Raw genomic sequence first — 19,685 nt, forward strand, 5'->3', positions numbered from 1 at the left:
AATTTTGTTGATAAAAATTAAATCGTCAGGAAATGCTTCTAAAAGGCCACAAGAAAGAAGAAATGACTTCTAAAAGAGAATTTATTTGGACACTGGATATCCGTCTCAGATGGATAGGTTGTAAAGTGAGGTCAAATGAGGGGTGTGGAGGACAAGGCGCATAAGAGCAGTTTTTGAAAAAATTGAAATATTAATGATTTCAAGTGAAACTAGTCTTCACACATTATCTGTAAAAGCTCCCAAATTCCAATTTTTAAGCATCAAAAAGTCAGTTCGAACTTTCTTTTCGCCATAAAGATTCATGTAATTTCAAAACTTCAAATACATTTCTCAAAATAGCTAAAACTACACTAAAGTATGCTCTCCTTGTCCTCCAAGCACATTAAATCGCATCCTCGGAAGTATTTTCGATGAACGGTACGAGATTGAGAAGCTCAATCAAAAATATTTTTATGAAACTTATTTTATTCAAGATATAAAACAGAAATTTTATTTCCAATTCTTTAAAATTTCTCAAATACACGGTTCTTGACAAGTAGGTTGAAGACAGCGAGGAATGGGTACCTCTACTGTGCAGAAATATCACTTAGCGATACGCACATAGTGTGCGTAGTGAATATGTACTTAGCGCTACATCATAATGCATGAGTCACCTACTTGACATCTATTCCACACTTTTTTATTGATTGGATACCTCCTATAATGGACCACTAGACAAGGTACGAATTTCAGCATTCTAACACATGTTTCTTAACCAAAATTTCACGTAAAACACGATACGCACAACGAAAATTACCGAAATTAACTCCTTACGAAGATATTTTATGATTCTTGATGCGTAAATTCAAACCATCCGCTCATGAAAACTCTATGCTCAACGTGATTCACATCGCGCGCTAAACGTTATCATGACAGTTTCTGCGATATAAAAATCTGGCAACCTCAATCTTGACGCTTTGGCTCAGCTGTAGCAAATTGCTAATAGTTCGAACAACACATGGTGGGAAATGAACATTGCTCGATTGAGAGGCTTGCAGAAACCGTTGTAGTGCGCGATTTGACTCACGTAGAGCCTTGAATTTCTTGTGAGCGGGCAGTTCAAATTCCTCATAACCAATGTGAAATAAAAACGTTAATATCTTTGTTAGGAGTTGGTTTAAGTAATTTTCGTTGTGCGAATCGTGCTCTACGTGAAATTCTGGTTAAGAAACATGTATCAGATTGCTTAAATTCGTACCTTGTCTAGTGGTCCATTATAATTTCAGTTCTAAAAAATGTAAAATGAACAGCTGGATTACTACGGAAAGATAACTTGTAAATTCCATAAAACCAGGACAGGATACATGTTAACTTATCATATTAATGCTAACAAGAGAGGAGAACAAAGGATTTTGGTGTGGTTTTCTTTTACAACATAAGTGTTGAAAATTTTGATTCTGAAAAGAATGAATAGGTATTTGTTATATTTTAAAAACAATTTTATTTGGTTTTTTTTTCCAAATTGGAGGGAGAAGAAATTCAGAGAATTGGAAGAATTGCATAAAAAACTGAGGAATAGGTAGCTTTTGAGTCCATTCTTAAAAAAAACAGGCAATTTAATAAAAAAAACTACTCTGGGGGGGAAAATTAGAAATATAATAAAAAAAGGGAACAAATTGCATGCATTTTCTTCATGATTCTTGCTCAAAAAAAGGAGAGATAATTCTTTAGTCAGAAAAGATTATGCAGCCAAAAATTTCCTTTTTTTTTAAATAGCACAAAATGAGGAAATGCGATTTGCCAGAGAAGTAGTAGTAGTAGTAGTAGTACTCCGGAGGAATAGTAGTAGTAGAAAAAAATAAAATAAATTAGTGACTGTTAAAACGGAGTTAAAAGTTTAAACGGTGTTCATACCACAGACTAAAATGCAATTGCAACTACGTAACAAAAATAGCCACAAGAATAAAAAGTAAAGATATTTTAAACAACAAACACTAATAGGAATAAGATCACAGAAAAAAACAAAGAGAAAAGAGTTAAACTACGATTAAAGTTCAATGACCAATTAGCCATTCAGTCGTTTCCAAACACTTATAGAAATAAGATCACAGCAGATAATAAATAGAAAAGTGTTAAACTCCGATTCAAGTTCAATGGCCAATTAGCCGTTCAGTCGTTCATTGAAATCGCTCGGTTAAAGCCCTCAGGACAGAAGTTAACTGTCTCTTTTGGTCCTCGCTGACTTGACTAATGCTCTGGACCGTTAACTGAAGAAGAGAAGAACCGTTAGTTTTGATAGCATTAATACAAGTATCTATTTCTGATTTACAGTCAAGTTTAATTTTCTTCAATGGCACCTCTTCACACGACTGAGCCTCGTTCTCAAGGATGCAAATAGGCTTAAGGGTTGTAGGGTCTATGGGCACTGAGCATTTGTGAAAATACTTTATTTTATTTAATTTTTCCAAGTATTCACTTTCATCCAAAGGATTGAGAAACTTTTCAAGAGAGTGGTTCAGATATCTTTTGATGCATTCTTTCAAGTTTGGATTTTTGCCAGCAGTCAAGGATATCACTTCACCATACCTAGTAATGATGGAGAAATATTCAAATGTCTCATAACTTTTTTGACGCACGGTAGGATTTGAGTCACAGAGCAAAGCCTGAAATAATTCCGTTGTGGTTCTGATGATTTGATTTTTTCTATCATCCTCTTCAAGAATTTTATCACTTAATGCAGTCAGAATGATCAAAGTGCACATCTTGGGAAAAGAATTGCCTTTTGAACACAAATTCTTTAACTTCAACAAAACCTGGAAAAAAAAATTGAACAAATTTCTTTTTAAACCAAAGCATACCTTATTCAAATAAAAAATTAAACAATTTAAAACTATAAAAAGACCTCTATTTTTCGTCCTCTCAAGCTTGTTAATCAGAGAGTTGTTAAGAGCAATCATTTATCGGAAGCTTCTGTAGACTTCAGCAAAAAAAAAAAAAAAAAAAAAAAAAAAAAAAAAACTCTGTGACTTTAAAAAAATTTTAGTATCAAAAATCTGCATAAAAAGAGGCGATTTCTAAATTTAATTTCAGAGCTGGGCTCAGTTCTCAGCTCTTCTTATGAAAGTTGTAATTTTTCAAAATCTTTGCTTCTAGGGGCTTAAAAACAAAAAAATCCAGCAAAAAGAAAACATCTCAATCTTCTCAGAAATCAAGAGCACTACTCAGAGGATCCATTAAACTCAACAGAAATACCCTCAAAAAGGATTTTTAAAGACAATACATATCCTAATAAAGTATTTTGGTCAATATTATTTTTCTTTTTTAATTTCTTTTTCGAGGATGGATTCAGTCTGCTTACTAGCGTCCAAATGAGGTACTAAGCCTCTCATTAAGATCTGAGAAATGAGAATATTATGATTGAATTTTGCAATTCACTAAACAGCAATTGGGCATAGAAGCCTTAGTTTTCATTTTTCACAATTGTTAAAAGTGTTTGCTTAAGCATGACTAAAAGGGTAAAGAAATGTGGAAAGAGGATCACTAGCTGAATTATGAAAATAATTTTTATTATGTTTATTTTATAATGTATTAATTTTATTATGTTTCAGTGCTGAAGTATTGTAGTAGCTTAGAGCTCTGCCCAAGATTTGTGAGGTCTGGCATTTGCTTCTTGTTCATCCACCAAAATACTTGATCATTTCTAAGATTGCTTCGCTCGAGTTTTTCTTACTCTCTTCCAACCGCGTATGTGACTATCCTATTTTTCTCCTGTTGATTGACCTTAGTCAAATAAGTACTACTTAGCTTTTTAAGCGTTCAAAATAGGACTTATCTTCAGATTTTTATTTTTCTCTCTTCAACAACACAATTACTCACTAGCTAGTTCAGTTCATGAGCACTGTCATTGACTGAAGCAGCAAGATGGTTCATTGATAAAGGTTCACTACTGGTCTACTGTGTTTCTTTTGCGACTTTTTTTTTATTTCTTTTTTTTAACTGCAGCACTATTGAATCAATAATAATTATCAATATAAGAATGGTACTATATAAAAATCCTAAAAAGTATAGCCATGTTTCCAGTTAAAAGAAAGTAAAAAAACCACAGAGATGATTAAATATTGGGACAGATTGCCACAATATAAATTTCAGTCCTCTCTGTCAAAGCATAGCACTTTTAGTCACCACACTACGTTTGAGCTGAAATGTGAGGAGCCTTATTTTGTCACTTCAGCAAGCAACCTCCTTTGACAATTTTTTTAAAATATTTTTTGGATCTTCCAGAGCCAATTTACAAAAATGGCAAAACAGGAGTTCAATAGTTTGATACATAGAAACTTTAGCCCACACTCCAATCAAAATCTAGGTAGGACACTATGTGACCTCTCCTTGTCAGCATGATAACGAAGCAAATTCACATTTTAAAGAATCTCGCTTGTAATGCTCTAAGTGAATTTCCCTATAACACTATCTCTCCCAACTCATGCTGTTTTCTTGCTTAACTTTTCATTGAAAAACAGGCAAAACAATTTTTCTTCACTTCTTCCTACAAGTGAGAAGAATGAGCAGGCAGACAGGAGGGGGGGGGGGGTGATAAGCTTCAGTTTCAATATTAATTGATTCAAAATAATACGGTGACTGACTAAAGCAGAGATTGTGATAAAAATCTGCATGCAGAGTCTCTTGAGACCATGTCAAAATAAAATAATTATTCAGACTGACACAGAAGAGCAGAATATTGCTGTTACTTCTATCCAATAGAAAAATTTAAAAGAAAACATGAAATACGTACATTAAAAATTTGACTATTGTCAAATTTGCTGAAAAGATGAACAGTGACTCGGGAGAGAGCACTCAAGAAATTATTGAACCATAGTTTCTCTCCACAACTACTTTCTTCTGAGCTTAAAATCGAATCTACGTTTGAGAAACAGTTCCATAGCTGAAGTGTTAGTTTGATGAAGTGCTCCCCTTGTCTTGGTGCTGCGTCAAAGTCAATAGCACACGCAATATCTAAAGCAGCTATCTGAAATGAAAACATTGTGTTGAGATCAGATATCAGGTAAGAATATTTCAATAGGTATGCATACATAGGGGGCTACGCCCCCTGGCCGCTACGCGGCCCGACCCCCTGAAGGCGCTTAACGCCATCAATGGGCCGCTGCGCGGCCCTATTTTTACCCTCCTATCAATGTTGATTTTATTTTCTCCCCTAAAAAATTACGATATGAGGTATACTTTACTTTTAGAATGAAATGATTTTTGTTTTTGATGAATAAAGAAAATAAAAATTTTTGAAGTCAAAATGATGCGTTCTGCAATGACTGATTAATGGAACATTGCAGTAAAACAACGAATAATGATAATCAGGTCATAATTAAAAATATAGCTGAGGAGTCAGGGATCGAACCCACATCACGAAGGATGTGAGCATTCCCGACGTCTTATACGACTCGTCCACCGCTCTTCGTGAGGTTTGCGGGCCGAATCTTGTGTTGATAAGAGTAGAGCTGATGCGCAGGCTACACATCCACTGCGCAACCTCCTCGACCACTGCGCATCCTCCCGCGCATAGCGGTAGCAGTCCCGGAGCATTCTGTAAATTTGTTCACTTTTATAACGTGATTTTAAAAAAACCTGGGTCCTATTTCCAAAATCTGAAGAGAGCGGGCTCATCTAGGGCCTATCACCTGTCGATTTACGCAAAAATCATGGAAATCGGCCTGGTAAACCGCTCAAACGAACTATGACAAAAAGTATAAATTTACATTGTTTAAATGGGAGAATTCGCAACTTTACCACGTAATATAAAAAAACCTGGGTCATATTTTGAAAATCTGAAAAGAGTTGGCTTATCTACAGACAATTGCCTGTCGATAACCGCAAAAATCATGAAAATCGGCTCGGTAGAACGCTGGAACTAAGCGTTACCAGTTACGCAAAATTAGGAGGTCTCGGAGCTTATAGTATAGATGCCAAATGATTAAAATTTGTTTTCTGGTTTTTCCAGCAAGCTTATTCTTGTAGGCAGCTATTTAGAGATCATGTTCTTTTTACTTCACCTCCTCTCTATATCTTTGAGAGCTTCTAAAATACTATCCACAATGCACTAATTGCACCAACTAACTTTATTTCTGCCCATGGTAACAACAACAAAATTCCGTCTTATTCATGAAAACCCTAGAAAGCCCTGTTCCCAGGAAGTTTAATAAAAATTTTTTTGCTTTGATTTTTTGGTGCTTCCTATTTCCGGAAGTCGAAGACTTTCTGCAAAGTGAAAGAAAAATAAACAATACATTTTCCACTACCTACCATGTTTGTGAGTTTGGTTTTCTTTTCTGAGATGAGAAAATCAATCAACGTTCCTCGAATGAGCCATTCTGCCGATTTCTGCTGTCCTCCTTCTGGCGGATGAATTCTCAAAGCACTCCAGATGCAAAAATTCTCAGCCGAGAGAGGATGGTTTTTGATAATCTTCTCTTTATGATGATTTGACAGGAAAGAGAACAATCTTGATGCCAGACAGGTGAAGTAGATCCACTCTGGTTGGTTTTTCTTCTCAGTGGGCCAAATTAGAATTTTTTTGACGAAAAACTCAACTTGATGTAAACACAGTTCGGGAGATGCATACCTGTAAAATCACAAACTTGTGACATGAGTATCTTGTCCTTAAATTATTACGGAAATTATACATGTTTACCATTGGTTGATGCAGGAGGTTGGCAACATTGTTTTCTCTCCATTTAAATCTATGGAATTGAGTTAAGGTGATTCGATGGACGCCATATTTTGTGTCAGAACGGCATGCGATATATCGCATCAGTTGGTTCCATTTTTTCAGCTACTCGTCATTTTTCTCCAATTTTGAGATCGCAATTTTGTTGTCAGGAGACTAAAGCACTCACTAACCAATTTTAACAAAGAAATTCAACGTAATAAAGGCGTGGTTTTTTTAGAGAGAAAATATTGCATTCGAGTGCAGTTTCGATATCAGTATCGAATGCGATGTTTTCTCTCTAAAAAAATCATGCCTTTATTACGTTGAATTTCTTTGTTAAAATTGGTGAGTGAGTGCTTTAGTCTCCTGACAACAGAATTGCGATCTCAAAATTGGAGAAAAATGACGAGTAGCTGAAAAATTGGAACCAATCGATGCGATATATCGCATGCTGTTCTGACACAAAGTATGGCGTCCATCGAATCATCTTAATGCTCAGAGGGACTAGAGTCCCTTTAAACCCAGAGTTACGACAACTCACTTTTGGTTGGGCTGAAAGTGGCCTAAAAAAAATTCCAATTCTGATCGGTTCTCGCTCATGGAGTCACAAACAAGTGCACCAAGATGGCGGTGACTCGAATTTGAACAAAAATAATGAAAATATTACCTAATTGTGGTTTATCAAGAGTAAATTGTTATTTCCATCGGTCCAAAATGAATAGATTAAGAAATTATTCACAAACCAATCTCATTTTCTTTTTAATTGATCGATTTTGTTGATGTTGTTGTTTTTGGATGACAGACATTGCAAGATTCCATTATCCTGATCCAAGAGGGACCAGGCACTCCGATGAGAATTGATTACTCAACACAGATTTAACAGGAAAGAAAACAATGTTGCCAAATTTCTGATCCTTCTCTAATGGCTGCTTGTATCGATTTTGTTTTCTTCAATAAAAGCTTTGCTTATATAATGGTAAAAACAAGAAAAAAGCACTAAAATTGCGGCCTAAATACTGTAAGTGACAGGATTGTAGAGTAGGACTGAGTTCACGCTATTCTGCTTGGAAATCAAAGCCAAAAAATCTGAAAATAAGCATTCAAGTCACAAAATGAACACTAATAAGTTTCAGAGCAAGATTGGGGGGGGGGGGAGAGGAGGAGGAGTGTTTGGCTCCGGCAGATGCCTTGGAACACTAAGCTGGGGTTATGCCCAGAGATCCATCCCTGTTTCCGTCTTTTGAGATCTCATTAATAGATCATACTCAGACCGTGAGCCCAGCTGAACATCCCGCAAAATCCTGGACAGCATTAAAGAGACGTCACAAATATAATGCAAGGAATTACACTAGAGTGCAATCTTTGCATCATCTGCGGTTGCTGATGGTAAATTTACGCAAGATTATACAACGAAATTAAATTTTCTAAAGATTGATTTTACTGTGCTCTCTTGAATTAAATTTAAGTTAAAACCAGGTTAAGTTTTTTTCAATTTTACAGAAATTTTCAACATTACAGCACAGACTGTTGCATAGCAAACAGCTGCTATTAAAGCAATGCCATTTATCTTTACTGTCATGAAATTTTGTTTTCCTCTTTTTTTTGTAAATTGTACAAGTCTTATGGAGTCTCTTATGCTTAGACTGGTTGTGAAAAAGTATATTTAGGAGACCTCAACAAAATTGCAAACCAGATGCTCTTTTTCTGGAGCCAATTCATTTCAATTATCACCTTCTTCTAAAAAACACAGTGAGATATGGAATTATTTACAGAGTTAGTTTATTGAGATAGAAAAGGTTTTTTCCATGGTGTAATAGAAAATATTTCCCCTCTGAAATCCGGCTCCTAAGGTTAACAGTCAAGAGACTATGTGGAAGATTGAAAAAATTGGCAAAGTACAAGAATTGAATAAAAAAAAAAATGGTGACTCTGCAAAATTTCAAACGTTCAGTTCACTTTTGGCCTTCTTGGATGGCTAGACATCTTACCTGAGACCTTTGAAACTTTAAACCTTTTAGCTTTTGAGCGAGCTAAGGGTTTGGCACATCCTCACGGATCCAAATGAGTGAAACACCTCAGGAAACAATAAAAACTATTGATGGACACTACGGAATTTGGGAGCCAATTCTGCCACTTATTTTCCAGGCGCAGTGGAACTGAAACTTTGCTCATCGTAACAATCGCTTTGTCATCGGTTGCAGTAGATTCCAAACTTTAGATGGTTGACAGTTGAAATTAGGTGGTAGCAGATCTATGCTGGATCTCGTTTAGAGTTTTTTCATTTTTTAAACTAAACTGTAAGGTAATTGATTGATTTATCTGCATACCTAGAGACTGCGCACCACACATCAGATGCAAGAACTGCAGGCCAAATTTCAGGCTGGCACACATTTTTCAGCAATGTTAATTCTACACGAGAGGAATCATCTTCTGAAATCATTCTCACAATGAATGCTGATAAGGATATCATAAGACTTCGATAAGGATGAATTTCCGAAGCGCTGCCATCACCATACAACTCTCCCGGTAGAGTTATGTGAAAGAACAAGTGCGTATTATCTACAAAAAACATTAAGCAAATTTCATAATGTATTACGATAGTAAAAATTTTCTTACATGAAAGCATAAAAGAAGGTTGGTATTAATTTTCCTGGAGAGAAATTCCCTGTCTTTTCTGATTTAGAATGTACTGATATTTACAATAAAAGGTCAAAATCTGCCCATATTTCTGGGAATAAGCATCAAAGGTTTTCCCCATTTTTCCTCATTCAATGAGACAGCTCCCCTAAAAAAGTTATAATATTCTGAAATGAACTCCTGCACAAACTTACAAAACTTGCCGTTTGTAAAAGGGTGGGCCAATTGTACTCAAAATCGATACCAACCAAGACCTAGATAAAAACTAAGCAGACTTATTATCCAACAAAATAATGATTGGATAAGTTGGATAACAAAAATGTCCGATAACCGAAACCATCAGAAACCAAAACCTATTTAATTCATAACCTAAGGCTTCGGCTTAGTTCTCTCTTAATGGTCCCCAGCTGATCGAGAGTATTTCGGAAAATACACTGACAGGCGCTAAAATGTTGAAACACCACAATCGGAATAAGTCTTTAAAATATTATGAATAACAGAAAGTATTATATTTTTGAGCATTTTACACTTCTAAAAACTTTGAGTTAGCTTACTGAACACTGAGGATTCTCAGTATTTTAGTTTATTTTACAGCCCTTGCCCTCATCCTTGCAAACGATTTTTTCATGTAATTGTTCTCTTAACGACCAAATATTGCGAAATCTTCATCAAGAGGAAAAGTTTAATATCCTTAGGGGAGTCATGAAAGTGGATCAGACAATACAAAGATGGCCATAAGAGACAAATGAAAACAAAATATTAATAAAACCAACCATTTCTCATTACATTGAAAGGCACGTTCAAAATGTTAAAGTCATGTTTGATCCACCTATCTTCAACAGCCTTTTTATCTGGGTGTGAAAGCAACTTCCTTAAAATTGTGACAGTCAGGAGGAAAATTCCAATTTTATTAATAGGCTCTACAATTTCAGCTGAAGACAAGCTGAAAAATTCCTGGAAAAAAATTTAAAAAATAAATAAATTGATATATGAGGGGGGGTCCCCCCCAAAAAAAACAGAATTTTGTTGTGATTTGGTAATGGTTCAAATTTCAAGGTCCTATTGCTGGAAGGTAAAAGTAAGACCTATGAAGAATTACTGGGCCAAATTGCAGCATGGTAGCATGTTTTAATTTGTTTAGACGCAACTTTGAATGAGCGATTTTTAGCAAGTTCGTCATTCTGTAAAAATAGATGATTTTCCTGGGCAACCTGGTGCTAACTCTTTCATTTTTTAGAATTAATTTTGTAGGGAACGTACTTCATCAAAAACTTTAGAATACAAATGTTTTTTCGTTTTAAAGTGTGATTCATTGCTCGAATGTTGGCAAGGCTCCAAACTGCAGTTGACGGCTAGAACAGTAAACAGCTATCAAGAAGGGGATCAATTCGGTAACGACACGGTATAAGCCCGAAATTTTCACGGCAATGCTTTGAACATTTGCAAATGGATGGTATGGTTCAAAAAAAGAGCAAAATAATAAAGAAAAAGAGATTCAATCATTTGGTGTGACTGATTCAGACACTTACTTGAATGAATTGCGAATCCATGATCATGAGGTTCAAAAATGGTTCTGAAAATGATGTTAATAGGGTTTCTGTTTCCTGAATTGTGGGTCTGGGCAAATCAATTGAGATTAAGTATGGTGAGGAAGTCCTTTACAGAAAGAAAGTTCAAATGATACACAGTATGAAGATGGCATGTAGATTACATGCAGATTATAAAAATAATTTTTTTAAGTTTTGTTGCCAACAAGTTTGTAGCACCCACAGTAATTAAAATTCAGAAGACAAACATGGATTAAAAAATATACTTGCGAATTAGAGAGAGGTTCCTCTTTGCGGGAAGGAAGAAAGGAGCTTTCTTCAATCACTAACATTTCTACTAGATAATACATGTAAAAATGCTGGAAAATTTACCTTTCAGCCCTGCTTTTCTCAAAATGGGCCGATTGAAAGTTTGATTTGAAAAGCTCATCAGGCTCAAGAGATTGTTTAGAATACGATATCAAATAATGACAAAAATCAGACATCAAGGCTCTTGATTTCCAAGGAAATGATTGAAAGAAAATATTAGATAAAAGACTAAAGTACGATATAATATTTAATTAAAGTTTTGTGGATGTCAGGTGATACTTTCTTTGCTGTTCAATGTAATCTGATCATTATTTTCAAATTTGGCAAAACAAAAAATTTGGTGGTACTAGGGCAACTACCATGTTAAACAAAAAATGTTTGCAAGAAAACCACTGATATAAAGAGTGCCAGCAAAGAGCTGCAAGGGTTGCAAAAAAATTCACTCATTACCAAGGAGCTATGTGGACTGTAAAAACTGTTGGAACTGAAAGAAACTAAAATTTAAATTGAACAAAGAAGTGAGGTTTACAGAGAGGCTACTAAAAGTCCATCGGTCGAAAAAAAGAAATGGGTGTATGTTTTTGAAATATGTTTTTCGGGGCATAATTACAACTTTTCTTTCGCCAATAGTCAAAAAAAAAAAAATAATTCCAAGTCAGAAATTATGTCTTTGCTTGCATCCATCCAGTGGGTATCTATATTCAGTTATAAATAACTTTGTAGAAAAAGAATTATCTTACCCAAGAATGTAGCACAAAAAAGAGACTATTTTGGGGTAGCACGATTTGTTTTCATCTTGAAATAATTCACAAGTATTGAAGATAATTTTTACAAAAAAATTGCAAGTTTTCAAGTTTTTTGTTATGTCTTTACTTTCACTGATTTCCTGAAACAAATCAGCAGAAGTTATTATCACCAAATTAAATGTATGTAAACTCACTGATTTCAAAGAAATTGCCTGATCCCTCCCCTTCCCCTCCCAAAAAAACCCCCCAAATTGCCTGGTGCGGGACTTTTGAATTACCCTGAATGAACAGAGACAGGCTTGACCCAGAAGAAGGAATACATTGATAGAGATCCTTTTTCACCACCCCAAATTGCCACTTTGCAGCTTGCGAAATCTATGGTAATGATGTTGCTTCAAGTTTGTAAGTTGTGTTCGAGCGCAACAGGGTCATTTTTTGAAGAGATTAGTTGCAAACTAAAAAATTATGCTCCTTGCATCAAAACTTCTAACATTTGGATAATTTTATCAAAAAGTTTTTGAGCCAAAAAGATGCAGCTTCACCATAGCTGGTCTAAAGATAAAATAAAAAAAATGTCATCAATATCTAAGATGGTGAGTCATACTTTGTCATTTCTTTGGAAAAATTAGCATTGAGTAACCAAGCTCTTTATGCTGCCTTTTCTCAGCAAATGAAAATATTCACTACTTCACTTCATAATGGATTCATTCAGCAATCTATTCTTCTCTCTAATCAAATGCAGGTTCCATAAAATTTTGACATCACTCAGCAATTATAGTTTATGGTGAGTTACACTTGATCACAAAAATTCGCTTCAAAGATTTCTCTGCAAAGAACATTTTACTACGAGTTCACTTTTTCCTCTTGTAATGTAAATAATCTCTTCTCTTTTCAGAAGTACAAGTGAGGAATTGTTTCATGTGCTCACTAACAAGTATAAAGACAAGCAGAGAAATAGAAAAAACAGAAACCTTATTAATTATCTGGTCCATTCTGGAAATAACTTGATCGATCAAAGAATTTAGAGACTTCGAAACATCAAACCGAGCATGAATATGCTTAATATGCTTTTGAGCTAAGTTGAAGAAAAATTTCCATTGAATCGCCATCATTTTCATATCAAAACTATTCATTAAAGCATCTGCTACATCAGGAATAGAATCTAATACTGAGGAAAAAGAGGAAAAAAACTTGAAATTAAACAAATATTTACTTGAAACACATGAAGGTTTTTTTTTGTAGGCAAGGTATGGTTTTTCTGTTTGAACCATCCCTTAACAGAGTATTAACAGCAGTAGTGATCGAGAGGACCACACTTAAACAAGATGAAAAATTCCAGTCTCTTTCGATTAATTACTTCTAAAACCTTGGCTCCCCCTTTCAGAACCATTCTGCATTATGTGAAGATTGAGTGCACTCATAATCTGTGGACATTTGCTTCCCCCCTCCCCCCCTCTATTTTTCTCTCTTTTCCATTCAACTTTGGAGCAGTCTTCATAAAAAGGATGTTAATTATGGAAGCTACTTCATAAAAAGTCTCTAATTTGTGTAGACTCGTCTGCAAAGAAGTCATCATTCATAGAGTCATAAGGAACTTAAATTTTGAGAGATGCATGTTCTTGTCTTGGGTAATTGTTGCAGACGAGAAGATATCTCTAATTTATACCTGAATATAAGTTCAATTATTCAATCTTTTTAGACTCATTACTACAAAAACTGGTTGTGAATAATATTGCAAGTGTGAGGGTTGCATTAAAAGTAAGTTTTCCTATTTTATTTCTCCACTATTATTCCAGTTAGGGCAAATCTGTAGAAGTAGGCTTCTCAGGGGCGTCCTTAAGTTTTCGACAAGGTACAGCTTGTGAATGGAGATAGATTTTATTAAATTATGAACTTTTAAAACAATGGGTGCACCTAGTCGTTTGGGTGCTTGATGACTGAGTAAATACAAAGCTACAGCTTATTAGAATTTGCCTCCTAGATGGTCAGAGAATCTGTTTACTTAGTACACCTCCATGCTCCGCAGGTCAAAATTAATGCCCTGCAAGCTATAAGGCAAAGCAGCATAATTGGTAGTTAAAATCTACAATTTCATGGAAAGTCTACATATTTTTGATAATGTGACATAAAATTTTGCAAGAAATGAGATTAAAACAGAAATCAAAGCTGTACTGATTTTTCAAATGCTACGGTTAATGCAGCAACTCTTATTTTTAAGAACCAAAGCTTGATTTTTAGGTGCCAGATGAGGTTAGAACTATGTGCTACATCAATAAAGATCAATAAGTTGCAAACGTAGAATAATGGGAAAAAAACTTACTTTGAAGAAGGAGGATCATTTCTGATTCATGTTCACAGTTGAAGCAAACCTTTTGAGTGACAAGTCGTGAAAAAAGGATTAGGATACTGTGACTCTTTTGAAATAAATTTGAGTATAATTTCCTAATATTTTCAACGCCACTCGTACAAAATTCATCACTAAAACTGAAAATAATGGGAAAGAGATATTAGAAAAAGCGGTGCAATATTTTTTACAGCAATTGATCTTATTGAATCAATAATTGAAAAAAAACAGGAAAAACAGAACTGTGCTTTGCGCTCAATCTTTCAAGCGCGAAAAATATGTGTGTCTAAAAATACCAATTATACTAGGCTTAGAAGATTGAACGTACACCAAATGATTGTCAGTTTCCTAGTATTGACTTCCTCTTCATCAGAGGGTTCAAGTTACCTCTCGAGCTCTGAAGGAGCTCTTTAAAAATCAATCATAATCTTTCAGTTCATGGGGATCATATGAATTTTCAATTTTCACCATCTCCAAAAATCTGAAGATGATTCTTGACCCCTATATTTTTCTAAATTTCTGAATTATTTGCAAAGACCATAATACCCCCAATCAACCTACAAAGACTTTGAATAACGTTTTTGAATTATAAATGCATTTGACTAGTTTAAAAAATACCAGCATTTGGCAGCATTTTGGAATATCTCTTTATCTTTACTCTTTTCTTTACATGATGATTCCGACAATGTCGAGAGTCGCATTGAGACCAACCCCATTTTAAGGTTGCTTGTCATTTCTACACAAGAAAAATCACCAGATATTGGGGAGGTATGGTTGGCATCCTTGCCATTCATCTCATTCCTCTAGTCCAGTGGTTCATAGGACTTGTTTCTATTTCAATTTCTGATGAATGAGTATATTGAACCAGTGCTAAGGATGAATCAATTTGCTAGAAACAAGTACAAATAGTGAATGATTCTTTCCAGCACTACTACAGATGTTCTAGTTGCAGATCCTCCTCATAAATGTGTGGAAGAAATTAGCAACAAAAACATGGTTTTTAATTTTTACGGCAAAACCTCATATGAGCTAATGATTTTTCCCACAAATGTAAGGCAAAGATCAGCAGCAAAAAAAAATGCAGTTCTGTGGTGCCATAATCAGTGGGAACAATTTTGGATATTTCACTCAAGCTGTGGCGTGAGGCCATTTTTTTGTGGCACGGATCAGTGCCGCCATTTTGACTAACTCTATTACAATTGGAAAATATCCAAGCTGGATCCAACACTGCCACAGTGTTTTCTTCAGACAAAATACTTTACTGGAATATTTTTGGGACTCACCAGTTTTTGAAGTGACAGTAACCAGCAGGCACAACCTTATTGACCAACAATAATGTAAGAGGAACATAATTTGCCGAGATTTCTGTAAATTTTGAGTAGAATACTAAGACATTTTCGACAGCTGTTAGAAGATTCACATTTTCCTGAAAAATGGATTAAACAAGTAGATAAGTCCATGTTCAAGATATAAAAGCTGAACATACAGTAGTAAGTGACAATAAAGACTAAAAAACCAAGGAAGGGATTTTGGATAGCTTTAGACTCACTTGTCAGCTATTAAACCAAAAATGTTTAAGTCCATTAAATTAGAGACTTATTCAGTTTTTACTGGTGCAATTTTTCAAAGCTATGTGTGAAAAATCCTTACAGATTCATTATGAGACCAGATAAATGTAATATACAGTGGTAACATTGTACATTTGGAATAGGGTGCTTACTTTTCCTCATCCAGCACTGAAGGCATGCATTATCATCAAAGGTATTTAAATCATAACTCATGAAAATTCTACACATGAGGATGCATGAGGGTTGACAAGCACTTCCTAACATTAATGAAAAAATAGGCATTTTTAAAGAATGAGAAAAAAAACTGATCAAAACCAAAATTTGGCTTATGTGTAGCAATAAAAATAGATTGCCGTAATCCATTCTCTCACCTTTTATGATCAGAAAATTAAATCTTTCAGATATAAGTATACAAGATGTTTAATTCAGTTAAAAATATTAATTTACTGAACTTACTTCTGGGCTGACATTCAATGATCTATATGTAAATACTGTGTTTAGAAATTCTTACCATCAATTTTTCTTCAATTAATTGCTGGTTCACTTGAGAAAAGTTCTTGTTCTTTATAATATCTTCCACTATGTTGTAAGCCTATAAGGAGGATAAGTAGACAAAATTACAAACAATTTGAGAAGAAAGTCCAAATATTGGGTGAAACTTTCGAGGGTTTATTTAAATGATTCATCTCAAAATCGATAAATTGCAAAGGGGAAACTTTACAGCTTTTATTAAATTCCTCAGCTTATGAAAATCATAATAAATGATAACTGCAAAAACACAAAATAAAGATATGCTATTTAAGCATCTTGAATGTCAAAAATGTGTCACGGTGAGCTTTAAGAAATGGCTTGACTGCCCCTGCAGTTAAGTTTGCATCCACAGGCTATAAAGTTTACGATAAGGGCAGCTAAGATCACACATCTTGGATCTTTGGATCATCTTGGGCATCTTGGGATCACCCGACACATTCTTGACATCCAGTATGCCATTTTTTTAAGTTCAGGTAAAGTAACCGTAAGCCTTGGTGTTAACGTCTAGACCAACAGTAAACATTTGAGGAGCTCAAACAATAAAACCTAAAATTCTGTTAGTTAATACAGCGTAAATTATTATATTTGAACGTATTACTCTCTCTCAGAATGTTGGAACTTATTTAGAGTGAACTTCCATCACAGATTGATTTTTGTTTTCACATATAAGTGAGCCCTAAGTCAGAATCTCAATCTTAAGTGTGTTCTTCTAGATTCTTACTTTTACCCTAAAAAAGAAGCTATAAACTAGACTTCTTACCAGTAAAATTCTACTCTTGATTACAAGAAAGATATCTTGAAGAAGTTCTTTCTCTAAGGTCTCCGGTGAAAAGCATTCCAACCATGATTCTGTTAGTGTGCAAACGATGTGATCCACCTCAGCACAGTTGTACTCACGAAGTACCTACAATAAGCAGTCAAGGATAAAAATACTTTTATGTTTACATTTAATAATTAGAGCAGTGAGCAAGCAGTGATAGTAAAATGACAATAATAATAAGAACAAAAGGAGAGTAGACACTTTTCCAGGTATGCTGGATTGAGGAAAGGATTTCAATATGTCCTCACTTATGATTGCTTCAATCAATTATATTTTGGAGTTTGAAAAAATATTTTCTGAAGTATTTTCTTAAAGGGCTATTTGGGTGTTAACGGTAGCCTCATGAATTAAATTTTGCCTTGTGATGAGATAAAAGAAAATCTGATACATTAGCACTGAAGTGCTGTTCATATATAAATATTTTATTAGGGCAGCTTGCTTCTCATGAGAGTTCTATGGAGTGTCTTTTCTCCAATTCTTCCTTGGTATTACGGTTCATTCTTCTACATTAGGTATGTCTTCCGAGGACAAATCACCTGGTAAGGTGAAACAGTCTACCTATTAAATATAAATTTTTTATGACTTGTTGACCTCTAGCCGTAAGTAATCTATTCAGTGCAGAATGTTGTCTGTGCATGTACCTACAGCCAGATACCATACATGTAATGTAAGACTTCTCTACCGGTGATCATACTGCTACAGAGTGAAGCTCTTGCACGTTTCATTGATTTGTGATTTAAGTATGTAGGTAGGTACCTATATTCTCACAAGTGAAATTTGGCAAAAGACTTGACTGAGCCACTGGTTAGTGATGGCGATATCAAATCGATTATTTAGGTAAATCGATTTTTTGGAAAAAATAATCGGAAAAATCGAATCGATTTTTGGTTGCCGATTTTTAATCGAAATCGATTTTTCGAGCAGAAATGGAATTATTGAAAAAAATCGAAATTTTCTACGTTAATGTGGCACAAAAAGGCCTAAATTCTGTGAAACCCGAGTTTTATTTCAAGGTTCAAATTTGTTTTTAGCGTTGAAGGTGGATTTTCAAGTGTTTTAAAATCGATTTCGAAGAAAATCGATTTCGAAGAAAATCGATTATACCTTAAATCGATTTTTTCCATCCGATTTTAAAATCGAATCGATTTTCTACCGTAAATCAAATCGATTTCCCGAAATTGATTTATTCGAAAACATCGCCATCTCTACCACTGGTTATTACTAAAACGAGACCCCTGGCTAAAAAATCTCTCAGCGTCAGAGCTGTTATGGAGGGGTTCCTTCATGTTACGCTGAAAGTCCGCATTTCTAGAATTGACTGACAGTAGAATGTGCTTAGCATGGAGTAAGAAATTTCTTACAGTCCAACAACAACTGTGATAGCTTCTTTTGAGCTTAGAGGTTCGATGGTAAGAGAACTGGTGGCATCGGCATGTTTTTAATGGAATTTTACATCAAATTCTAGACGCATGGAAGGGCTCCATTCATATGCAGCGAATGTTCCAGATTTTCACACCAAAGATTCTGGGGAACTGAAGAGTAAGTATGTACTTCCCTAATTTTAAAGAAGTGGAATGCTTGAAGACATATTGTCGAAGCAAGAAAGGATACCTGAGTCGAAGGCAAAATCCGGTGAAGATTTTCTGCATTTCGTTCGGTGATCTTTAGCTGAGATAAAACAATGGATAAGTCCATGCCAATTTGACTTTGACTCATAGCTAAGTAGATGGTAGGATCAAAAAGAGTAAATTATCAAAAATAGAAACATAATAACATGCACGGATACATTTGAGATTTATGACAAGATGTTATCACAAGCTTTTAGAAGGTTACAAGAAAGAACCACAAAAACGCCATGAAAACTAAAAAGTGTAAACAAAGTACCGCCTTTCCCGCCATCCGCCTGCATCCCCTGGGAAGAAGTGTCCGGATTGGTCCGGACTGCCTCCTATTTTGCAAAACAAAAACGCTCATTGGCTCATCCAATCATTCATTAATTTATGGCTGATTTGAGATTCCTGATTGGTTCAGCAGTGATTGCTGTGTCTGACGCCGGTACGGTAGTGACGGTGACTCAAGACCAATCCACACAGGTCAGTCATTCCGGTCAAGGTAGATTTACACAGGTATGGAAAAGTTGAAAATTTCCCATGAGCCTCAGTACGTGTCACATGACTACGTGACGTAGGTTAAGGGGCCCGTTTTTTAATTAAATTACAATCAAATTAGCATTCAAACGTTTGTGCGTTTAAACGTTAAAATTAATATCGCATTATCAAAATTGTGCAAAAAATCCCACAAAATTTTGACAAACGATAAACCGAACATAATAAATCAAAATAATCAAAACATTCAAAATGGCTGACGTTAAGGGGCCGCTGGAGAGCCAATCAGAGGCCAGTTGTTAAGTTCTGTCCATACCTGTGTAAATCTACCTTGCATTCCGGTGGACGAGTTTTGGTACTCTACTGCGCAGTGACGTACTATTG

General features: G+C 35.1%; 1 protein-coding gene across 1 annotated transcript; it reads right to left on the reverse strand.

The window, feature by feature from the left end:
• Positions 1–445: 445 nt before the first annotated feature.
• Positions 446–19,014, reverse strand: LOC109029974 (FIGNL1-interacting regulator of recombination and mitosis). The gene is made up of 13 exons (XM_019040712.2): positions 18,808–19,014; positions 17,137–17,280; positions 16,357–16,437; positions 15,561–15,703; positions 14,254–14,417; positions 12,905–13,101; positions 11,928–12,073; positions 10,861–10,987; positions 10,105–10,285; positions 9,022–9,253; positions 6,289–6,607; positions 4,769–5,002; positions 446–2,792 (listed from the first exon to the last, which is right to left on the reverse strand). Exons 1-13 carry the CDS (start codon positions 18,910–18,912, stop codon positions 2,157–2,159), a joined length of 2,709 nt encoding a protein of 902 aa, XP_018896257.2. The 5' UTR covers positions 18,913–19,014; the 3' UTR covers positions 446–2,156.
• Between the last annotated feature and the right edge of the window lie 671 nt (positions 19,015–19,685).

The sequence above is a fragment of the Bemisia tabaci genome, chromosome 3, assembly GCF_918797505.1.
Source record: "Bemisia tabaci chromosome 3, PGI_BMITA_v3".
NCBI classification, from domain to species: domain Eukaryota; kingdom Metazoa; phylum Arthropoda; class Insecta; order Hemiptera; family Aleyrodidae; genus Bemisia; species Bemisia tabaci.